General features: G+C 39.2%; 1 protein-coding gene across 1 annotated transcript in view; it reads left to right on the forward strand.

Moving 5' to 3' along the window:
- The window catches only part of szt2 (SZT2 subunit of KICSTOR complex), a gene marked incomplete in the record, with an annotated part of 111,681 nt that overhangs the window by 38,590 nt on the left and 61,761 nt on the right, over nt 1–11,330 (forward strand). Inside the window, 13 exon segments of the mRNA XM_014008071.1 lie at nt 622–784; nt 1,314–1,406; nt 1,491–1,569; nt 1,776–2,066; nt 3,915–4,050; nt 5,202–5,318; nt 5,408–5,477; nt 5,964–6,149; nt 7,653–7,850; nt 7,991–8,201; nt 8,485–8,559; nt 9,356–9,494; nt 11,088–11,223. Of these exon segments, the coding sequence (XP_013863525.1) occupies nt 622–784; nt 1,314–1,406; nt 1,491–1,569; nt 1,776–2,066; nt 3,915–4,050; nt 5,202–5,318; nt 5,408–5,477; nt 5,964–6,149; nt 7,653–7,850; nt 7,991–8,201; nt 8,485–8,559; nt 9,356–9,494; nt 11,088–11,223 (1,894 nt within the window).

Genomic DNA, 11,330 nt, shown 5'->3' on the forward strand with positions numbered 1-11,330 from the left:
ATATATATACACATATACATATATCTATACAGCTTCTAGATTCTGATGTTTCTGTAGTTACCACATGTCTTTGTCTAACTAAAAAACGTCTAATAATTAATGTAGAAAACCGAGGGTTTGGGCTTATGAGATTAATGATTGACGGGCCAGACCGCGGTCACCCGTGGGCCGGATGTGGCCTGCGGGCCACTAGTTGAATAGCCCTGTCCTAAACCTAACCCACCCCAACCCAGTATATTACTAACCCTAACCTAATCTCACACTAGCCCTAACCCTTAACCTAAAAAATAGTGTTTCATCATATTAGGACTGGTCTTTGATCTCCAAAAGATCTACTGGTTAAACAAGGTACAGTAGGTGTTCATACCAGGTGGTACTAAAACAGTAACAAAAACCAGTTACACACACACACACACACACAAAGTGTGATACAAGTCACTCCCATCAGAACTACTGCAGTGTTGTTTGAGCCTCTCTTACAGTAATGGTTTTATTGAACTGTTCTGACCATCACATGTTTACAGTCTTTGTTGCTTCAGTTTTGATTTTTAGTAAAATAAGTTGCGTTCTCACACGGTGGGGTGGTCAGCTGGATTATTAACCATGTGTTGGTTCTCGCAGCGTTGAACTAGAAGAGTCCTGCGAGGCTGAATCTGGAGGCAGGCGCTCTGCTCCCACACCTCCATCAGACCTGAATGAGTCCAAGATGCCAGAGTTTCCTCTGAGCCTGCTGCAGACACAGCCCCGGTGTGAAGTCTATCCAGATCTGCACAGAATCATTCAGGTAATCTCTGTGGATGCAAATTATAATCAGCTTTGAGTCCTAAAGCCCTGTAAGACATATGGAGCATATGTTTACTAGATGTTTTCTTTTCTGCGTTCTGTTTGTGGTGAGTCTGTTCAGACCAGTAAAAGTACAAAGTACTGTGCTTGAGACGTTTGACATGTCTGATCTGTCACATTAAAAAAATCATTACAAGTCCAGTCATAATCTTCTGCCTCATGTAGCATCTTTTCCTTCACTCACTCTGTCGTCTGTTTTTGTACTTTTAACTCTGAAACTTAGAGTCAGAATGATAATTTATTGTGATTAAACTGTAGCATCATTAACCCCAAACATTGGTTACCATGTATCCTGACCTTTGTGGTGTTGATCAATACTTACCCAAACACTTATTTTCAGAAACTTTCCACGAGAAGTTAAGCGAGGGATTAAAGCTTTTATAGGAATTATGGGAATAAACTGAGGATTGTGGATATTTTTATTTAAATCAAGCCAGTTTCACTGATCTTTGCTACTGATCACCTTACAGGACAAATTCCTGGAGATCATGTTTCAGTATTTTAAAAGCGTCCCCTCCAATCCTCACTACTTCTTCTACTGCCCCTCGTCGACCAAGAAAGATGTGAGTTTCATTTACATTTGACATTTTTTTATCCTTTATAATGTATACAGTTTGATCTCTATCATTTGTGCTTTCTGAACTCAGGTGAGCTCAGAAGATGGAGAGACAGAGAGGAGACCCAGTGAAGAGCTGATTTCAGAGGCGGAGCCTGCAACTGAAGACGGTCAGCATGTAGTCAGTCCTAAACTGTTAGAAACACAAAGAGAAAATATCTTTTTTTATTAATTTATACAATTTCCTTCTGAAGAAGGAATATGCCCAGATATTTGGAAATGATGGTCACTGATGTGTGTTTAACACATAAAGCAGTGGAGCTTCCAGAAGCTCAGATATTGGTGATGATGATGGTTTGTTTCTCGTCTGGCGCAGAGAACATGTCAGGCTGCTGCATCATGTCAGAGAGCGACACGGACCTGGTGGTGGAATACGAGGAGCGTTCAGACTCCAGCTCCCACGGCGAGGGCGAAGACCGCTCCCTGACAGACTCCAACACTGTCAACCAGGACCAGGACTCCTTCAGCATCCTGGATGGAGACTCCCTGCTGGAGCCTGAAGTCCCTCAGCTGGACATGCCCCCCCTGTTCGTTCACATCACCTGCTCTGTCAACTTGAAAAACAGCCACGGCTCCATGCCCATCCAGACACTCCCTACATGTCTGGGTGAGTACTCGACTACTTCACCTTTTGCTTCACTTTGTAAGAATATTACTTTCAGTCAAGTTAAGTTACAGGACAATGCATGTAGGCAAATAGCTGGACTTTGCTGCCCTCGCCCACATATACAGACAACTCTGCTGACCTCTGGAAAAATGTTTCAACACCTTCAAAACAAAAGCAGCACAAACGTTTGACAGCAATTTTGTTAGATTGGAACAAGGTAGGGTGGGGTGTTCACTCAGGTAGGAAATAGTAGCTGTTCTGTTAAAACAAACATTTGGCTAAAATTGTTGCTGTTTTTTTTCCCGATTTGTGTTTATTATGAAGGTGGTCTTTTACTTTATTTCTACTGGCAATAAAGATTATTCAAGAACTAAAATAGCAAAATCCATTGCAGAACTATATAAGATAAAGGATTTATTTAATGATAAAGCACAGTTTGCACTATATAATGCAATAATTGTTCCACATTTATTGTGAAGTCTGGGGGAAGGCATGTAAAACATACAAATTCTATTTTAATTTAGCAAAAAAGAGCCATAAGAATTATAGCCAGAAAACATTATAATCACTCATCGAATATATTATTTCATCAATTGAAGTTTTTAAAATTTTATGAGTTGGTTGATTATACACAATACACTATTTTTAGAACTTTTTTGTTTATGTAAAAGACTCATAAAAACACATTACCTTTGAATATTCAATCTAATTTCATCAAGAGGCAAAGTACTTATAATCTTAAAGAATTTGAAATGTTTGTTAAATCTAAAATTTGAATTAATTTGAGAGCGACATGTACTTCAGGTCAAGGAATAAAGCTGTGGAACAACTTAGCTAGTGATTATAAAAATGCTGGTTCTGTTAAGTTATTTGGAAGATTGGTAAAATCTGACTCGTTGACAAAATATGAAAACATATAATAAGCATTCATATAAGCTGCTGTTTGAATAATTGCAAATATATATTTTTTCTTTTCTTTTTGCTGATCGTTAGGGTATGAATTCTTTATGTATGTATGTAATACATACATACACTGTATATATGTATGTATACTGTATATGTATTCTTGTTAAATGGGGGCAGACTTAAGATTTTTTTCTTCTTTCTGCTCCTTTTCATTTTTCATTTTAATGACATTGTGTTTGAGTTATAGTTGAATTTTGTTTTGTTTCTAATTAATTATTTAATTACATGAGAAAAAACAGTAAAGCACTGTAAACTTTGATTTTGGAGTTGAAAGAGCAACAGAGACAAATAATTGAATTTTTAGTGAAGATTTTCTTTATTTTCTTTATTTGCTAAATTGTTATATTGATGTAATAAATCAAAAAGTTTTTGGTAGAGACTAAGGCACAAGAAATGAATTCTATTGATGTATATCTATATTTTATCATTTCAAAACTTTATTCATTCCATAAAAACAAAATTAATTCTATGTACAATATAAAATAAAATACAAATAAAATGAAATGAAAGGCGGCAGAGAGAAGAAAAAATCTTGTAATATCTTCCCCCTTTTTCTCAAGTATAAATTCAAACTATAATAATCTTCTGTTAACAAAACAAAAACATCAAATCTTTCTAAGACAACAAATTGAATGGCTACATACATTATTAAACAGTTGCATATTTTTTCAATAATCCAACCTTTATTATTCTCTTAAATATGTACATTGATTTGGCACTTTTAGCATTATCTTTTTCATTAGGTTATGTATGTTCTAAATGCTACATAAAGTATAATTTGGAAAAGGGTCAGTTGTATTTCTCACACAAAAGTTTTAAAATGTGCTGTGTAAGCAGAAGGTGTGTAGTTGCAGAGCTCATGTCGGTTAAAACGTTTTTCAGGTGAGATCATTTCCTGTCTGGAGAATGCTGCGACGCTACCGTCTGTGGATCTGAGTGAGCTGTCCGTCACATTGGATGTGTTCGTTCTGACTCTTTCTCTGGAGATTGAAGCCATGGCTGATTTCCATCATAACAGGTAATTCAAAGTGTTCACACAACTCCACGACTCTGCAGCTTTACAGGGGAAAAAAGTAGTTTTATTTGTAGATGTTGTTGTTCAGAAACACATTTCCTCTGTGAGAATCCTGGGCTTCTTTTGAAAAAAGGACACTCTGAGTTGTTTTTGTGGAAACATGTTTTCTCTCTGTGTTAATAAAGCTTCAAAATGTGGAAACTATGATGGCAGTTTCCTCAGAAGCTGCTGCAAAATCAAACGTTCTGAGCCACAACAATAGCTATGTTTACATCCTTTGATCAGACTGAGTGTATTGGGATTAAATAACCTGAATGTATCGTTTATATGAGCACAAAATCAATTAATTTGATCATGATGAGCGTTTTCACCAGGCTTTTATTCAGAATCAAAGTACCAACGTGCAGGGTTCTAAACTTTCCTTAAAAAATCCACAGCAGAAGTTTTACTTCCATAATGAACATAAATAAACATTAAAATAAACAAAAGCTGGAATAAATCTGTGTTTCTACACTTTCGACCATCAAGACATGGGACAATTTTGAGCTCTTTCAAAGTTTATAATAGAATTGTATCCTTGACACATTAACATCTAGCCAGCTGGTAGTACATCAGGTCAGTTTTCAGCAAACAGAATAACATAATCAGATGAAGTGTTTACATGCGCACTATTCAGATTATCAATCGACATAAACCCACCCCTCTCATTCAGACTATAAATTCATTCTGATCAAGCTGAGTCAGATCAGAATATTCTGATTGGTGCGTTTTCTCAGATTACTTATGTTTGTGTAAACATGGCTAATGACAAAAAATGTCAAGGAAATCCTGGCGGGACAGATTATTTGACGAAAAGAAATAATCTGGCTCAATATGTTAAAACTATCAACATGCTTAGTATCAAAATATCAAATAACTTGATGTGTTTCTTAAGTGAGACACGTTTAACTCTCTGTCCCAAAAATATTATTGACCAATCAGAAGAATTGTGTAAGTTTAATTACAGTGTTTGAGATGATGAAGGAAACGGGTGTTGTTGTCGGCATTATGATGTCAAACTCAGGAACGCGAGCTAATATTCAGCAACGACACAGAGCGTTCTTGCGGTCTGACCCCGGACCACAGTCCTCGTCATGTGACGTGTGTGTGTGCAGGTACACCTCAGAGAGCAGCGTGTCTCTGAACCGTTCTCCAGCTCAGCCCTCCTCCTATCGCTCCGACGACGAGCTGATGACGGTGATGGACGTTCTGAAAGGTCCTGACGGCGACGGGTGGGTTTGTTCAGCGCACGTCTCTGTCACGTGAATCTGACACCCCTGAACTGTTCTGCTGAACTTGACTTGTCCCTCCCCCCCAACAGGGTGTGTGGTGATCAGCTGTCCAAACTCCCGCTTCCACACAAATTAGCGATTCTGGCCACGATGGATGAGGTGAGCCCTGTGGGAACGAATACGATCGCTACAGTTTTCACCTCATAATCAAAATGTATCAGTTATACAGAGACTAAAAACAAGTCTTCATAACTCAAACTTTCCAAATTTTATCACGTTCTGTGTTTTGGGTTCTGTGTTTTGGGTTCTGTGTTTAGCCTCTTCCATAAGTTCAGATTTGTATCATTTTCCTGTTGCTCTGTCTCGTAAAACCCCAGTAAAATCCTTAAATGTTGTATTTGGATCATGACAAAATGTTGGAGAGTTCATGAACTATGAATGTTTTCAAGGTTGTGTAATTACAGCTCAGAGGAAATGTCTACAACGTTAAAGGAAGTCAGTGATGTTTATGTGTCGCATGTTGAGCTTAATACCTGTCACCTGCAGGCTTTAGTTGGTTGTGTTTCAACTCTTTGTACTTTTTGTTAAAACTGCTTTGAAACGGGGATGATTTAACTTTTTTTCTTGGTTCTCTGTGTGATGTAGATTCGCTGGCTGCTGGAGGACGAGATCGTTTCTGCGTTGCGTCACTCTCGGGTCATCGGCTCGGCCACGCTGCAGAAAGTGGCGGAACACGTTTTCCGCTCCAGCGGCAGACCGCACTGCCACTGTGAAGACGTCCCGCTTCAGTTTGTCTTCGGGCCCGAACAGTCTCTGGAGAAATTCAAAGAGGCAAGAACACACACGAAGTCAAAACTAAAATGAAAGTCCAGTCAACATAGAAGTGATATTCTGTCTAATAGTTATTAGTAGTTAGTACCTTATCAGCTGTGACATCATTTATAGAGCACAGAATGTGAAGATAGAGGCAAGAGTCTGCATCCAAACTAGAGTCTGACCAACCATCACTCTATGTTTTTTTGTTTGTTTGTTTGTTTTGTTTTGGTTTGTAACTCTTGCAGCCCTGTGTCTTTTAGATTTAATGATTATTTGCTTTTGGTGGTCTCGAGGTCCAGGCTGGTCCAGGTGATCAGGTCTTTTCAGTTGTAGCTTCTTAACTGTGGAATCTGTGTGATAAATCTTGTGCCAGCAGGAATTGAATTTGAATTGCTCACATTGGGCCTCATGCAAGAACTTGTTCGTATTCTTATCCTAAATTTCTCTTACTTTTGTTCGTACAAAAGGTTCGTACGAACATGTCACATCAGATTCAACAAACTCTTCTATCTTCAGGAAAAGTGTGTAAATGAGCTGCGTAAATTCCACCTATTCTATCCAGCTGCTCGTGCACGCGAGAGGAGATTAGCATAATTACCACCCCAAAAACACAGTATAAGGCTATGTTTCCTACCTCGGATACAAGTGTTCATTCATGAAAATGACAGCGAAAACTAAAAAGAAGAACTTTACGAGTTCAGAGATTGAAGTCCGTCTGTCAGAGATCCAGAAAAGAAAATCTGTCATTTTTAGCAGGTCAGCTGTGGAATAAAAAGAGCTGCTAAAAGTATAAACAACTTTGTTAAATCATTTTCATTTATTCAGAAGCACACAGAAGCACACTGTTGCAATTTTATTGCAGTGATTAATTTTACCTATATGTATAAAATGTTACATTTACATCACATCGTGGATCACATTGTGATCAGATGCTGCTGCTGACTGATCCATGACGGGATGTAAATGTAACATTTTCTATAGGTAAGATTGATCACTGCAATAAAATAACTTTGTTTTCCTTCTTTGTTTTTTGTCACTTTTACGGTGGATCGCATCAACTCTGTTACATTACAGAAGGGAAACTTCACCAAAGTGAAACATAAATCTGTGGATCTGTGTTTGATTACTCTGCCTGGCTTTCTCAAGGACCAGGATGTGTGACACAAAATCTGAATTATGGAACTGAAAGTAAAAGTAGTCAAACTGAATTCTTAATAAACCAAAATACAGTTTCAAAGCAAATTAATAATTCAGTTACAAAATTTTTAATTCAGTTTCAATTTAATAAAATTCATTTTCAAACCAATACATTCAATTTCAAATTAYGCACATTCAGATTCAATCTGAGAAATTCAAATTCAGTTCCTGCTGGCACAAGATTTATCCCACAGAAACCAGCTGCCCCTTCATGTTACAAATATAAAACTTATATACAATATGTGTAAGACTTCTCTGTCCCAGAGCGACCAGCTGATATCACTGCTCAGATGCATGATGGGATGTTTTCTGATTCTGCAGGAGTTCCGCAGGATATCCTTCTCTGGCTACAGTCTGAATGCCGAACAGGACAACTTCTATTATTTGTCCCTGAGCAGACTTCACCCTCAGAGGATCCAGGCAGCCAAAAGGCTGTCGGAGAGTGCTGCAGAACATCACCCCGGCCCCTGCCATGCTGGGACCCCTGGAGAGGCTGCGATGCTGGAGACCGAAGCAGAGGTGCAGCCAGACGCCATCTATGATCTTACTAAGTCACATTTATCCCCTGCTTCCAAAAGGCGCCAGGCAGATAATGTTTCACCAAAAGAATCATTAGCTGCGACAAAACCACTTTTACCAGGATTTCTGTCCGCCTGCAGAGCGACAGCAGGAAGTCCAGCGGTCTTCTCGCCGAGGGTTCTGCTGAAGCAGATTCCAGTGAACCAGCAGAAGCAGAGGCCTCTGTCAGTGCGACGGGCGACAGAGGTCATCCCCTTCAGCTTCAGACTGAATGTGGCGCAGATCCGAACTCTCCTCCGAAGACGGCGTCCAGCTTCAGCCTGGCTGAGTCCGTTCAGTCAGCCTCTCACAGTGAGTCCATCACACAGCGCCACACACACCTGCTTATTTAACACCGTGCTGCACAGACATGGACTGTAGAAGAAAACCCTGTGTGAGAGGATTTGATGTTAGCAAAGTTTATACATCACAGAATATTCGAGAGGTACAAACACATCTGGAGGCAGGATAGGGTTTGTTTTATTTATTTATTTATTTTGTGGTTGTGTCATATGTTTTCATTTTGTGCTCTGATTAAAAAAGTGAAATTCTAAAAGCAAACTACATGAACTGGATGAGATCGTGTCTCCCTCAGGCAGCAGCAGACTCAGACCAAGCCGTGTCCAGAGTGTGGTTTCCAGCCAGGGCAGTCTGGACTCAGACATGCAGGGTAAGTTCTCACCAGGGTCCCATAATTCACTCAGATTTTAGAGTTGGAAACTGTCCATTGAAGTTAGGGGATTGACGGGAATAAACCTGGAATTTGAAACATCGAAAGCTGTCCCTTCACAAGGATTTTAAATGTATGTGGAGAAAATATATATGAGATCTTGGCTAAAATAACCAGATTTCCATGCTGTACCGTGTAGTGAGAGGCACCACATGGACATGGAGGGACAGATGGGACAATATTATGATGAAACAATGTCAGTAGTTTCAAAGATTCAAAGAACTTTATTTGTCACTTGTGCATGAACCAGTAGTCCATCACATTGGAATTCTTGTGCAGAGCTCTCAGAGTCAGAGTCAAACATGTCAAATAGCACCAAACACACAGTTAAAGGAAAAAAGAACGGGGGGCACAACAAAAGCTAGACATACAATATTTACACATAGTTATTGCACATTCTCAGTGGCTTTGTTTTGCCATCAGCCTAAGAGCAGCCTGGAAATAACTGTTAAAAAACCTTGTTCTGTGTGTGATTAGACTGTCCACACTGCTGTGTCTCAGGTTGTATGGACATCTTTTTTTAGGGAGTGAGCTGGGTGGAGTGAGGACAGCGCTGAGCATAAATAGAGTCCATCGAGGGAAGTTGTGTCCCCACAATTCTCTCTGCAGTTTTTATGACTCTTTGCAGAGCCTTCTTCTCCTCTCTAGTTTCATTCAGAGTTTTGTGAATGAACATTTTCTGAACATAAATGTTGACAGTTCTCAGGTTTTGAAAATGGTGTTTGGATGTTTGAAGGTTATGATGGGGGCAGCAGCGACTCCGAGTGTGAGAGTCCCACCCTGGACGAACAGGAAGGTCAGACCCCTCAGATGCCCGACTTTTGGCTGATTGTTCGGATCCACCAGGACAGAGTGAAGGTCTACTCTCACTCCAGGTCAGGGCCGGTCCTCTCAGCACCTGTGTTTACTAAGATTTTCACAATAATTTCTGTTCTTACAGGGGGGAAAGAAATCATCCATGAATGGTGTTGATGAAGGGTTCCATGGCCTTTATTTTCTGTCACTTCCACTGCTGGAGTTGGTTTACCTTTTAAATTCTATTCTCTGTCAAAAATCACCTTGAAAAAAGCGATGCTAACAAGCTAGCTACATTGTTAATGATCACCATAACTGCTTTGGACACAAATAACTGACAAAATCACTGGACTGCCACAGAAGGTCTTTCTGAAAGCCCTGAAGATGTTGGTCCCACCCACTTTAACATTGTGATTGGATCATTTTGCTGTCAGTTACTGATCAAACTCATCGTGTAGAGCTGGGAGGGGCATCTTAAATGTTGACACTACCAGAGGGCCACAGACCCAATTTTAAAAATGTTTGTGCGTGTGTATATACTGTATATAAATGTTTGTTAAACCAACTTACAGTGCGGTAACTTAACATGTTTCATTCTCAAATTCACGTACAACAGTACTGTTGTTTAATAAATACAAATACAAGGCGTTTGAAGCAAACAAAAAATAAACACATACTTTAGCGAGCTTAAGTGCAATGACAATTCTTCTTAAAGTCAGATTCCTGTATGGTTCAGGTAAAAAGTCTCTGTTAACGTCAGTAAACTTCTCATATTTAGCTTTGTGCAACATGTTGTAGCGGTGACTTGTATTAAAATCCATGACAGGCAGTGTCTCTAAGCAGACTAAACACATAGATTTACCTTGAAATTCTGTAAACAAAACTTCTCATTTGACTTGGAATGTGATTTTATTTGTCGGGTTTTCTTTCCTCTCACCCTTAATTTACACTAGATGCGGTCCGACCTCCGCAGCAAATACGCAAACGTTATAATCAATGAGAATGTTTACACTGGCTCCACGTAGCGGTAAGCAGAGGGCGATCCGCCAGAATTAGATCCGATCCTATTTTTGCCGGACGCCGGAGCTGCTCCAGAGTCAATAAAGATTACGTCACACGAACAGGAACAGGAACAAGCACAACATCTGTATTTTCAAAATAAGTCACTAAAAGGCCATGACTGAACATCTCTGCCTTACTGGTAGAGAAAACATCTACGTGAGGCGTTGTCTGTGTTGGAGGCGCCATCTTATGGCAAACTTCATTACAACAGTTCAGTTCCACTAAGACGCTTTTATACATTTTTGTAATTTTCAGAAATTAATCTAAGAGCTGCTTTGAATGAGGGCAAGGATGGGCAGTCACACACTGAAGTCCTAATTAATGATAAAGCTCCTCTAAACAAGTTTCTGTCTGGAGATGCAAAATTTTAAAAAATCTATATATACTACATGTGATTAAAAGAGTATAAACATGGTTCAGGCTATTTGAATGTGCTAAGCTTCCATGGAGATGAATACGGTTGCAACCTTATTGATAAAATCCTAATCCTTGAAATCTTGATGGGACTATCTCTGGAAAAATCCAACCACCTGCCCAGCAGTCGGTACCTTCCTTATCATGAGCGATCATTTGAACTTAAATGTTTGTTTGGATTTGTTTGTGTTTTGCAGAAGCTTCACTGAAAAAAAAGATGACAATGCAGAGGAGATGGAGAAGAAGGAGGAAGACCAGGAGCTGCCTGAATACTTACTGTTGCATCAAAGTGTGGTCAGGAAGATCGGGGAGATCTGCAGAATTGTTAATCAGGTATTTTTTAGGATCAAACATCTGGTCGCCGAATCATTTGATTATACAATATAATTATTAATTAATAAAAATTATTATTTTTGTGCATTAAATAAACTAATAATAAT

The sequence above is a fragment of the Austrofundulus limnaeus genome, unplaced genomic scaffold (assembly GCF_001266775.1).
Source record: "Austrofundulus limnaeus strain Quisiro unplaced genomic scaffold, Austrofundulus_limnaeus-1.0 Scaffold47, whole genome shotgun sequence".
Taxonomy (NCBI): Eukaryota; Metazoa; Chordata; class Actinopteri; order Cyprinodontiformes; family Rivulidae; genus Austrofundulus; species Austrofundulus limnaeus.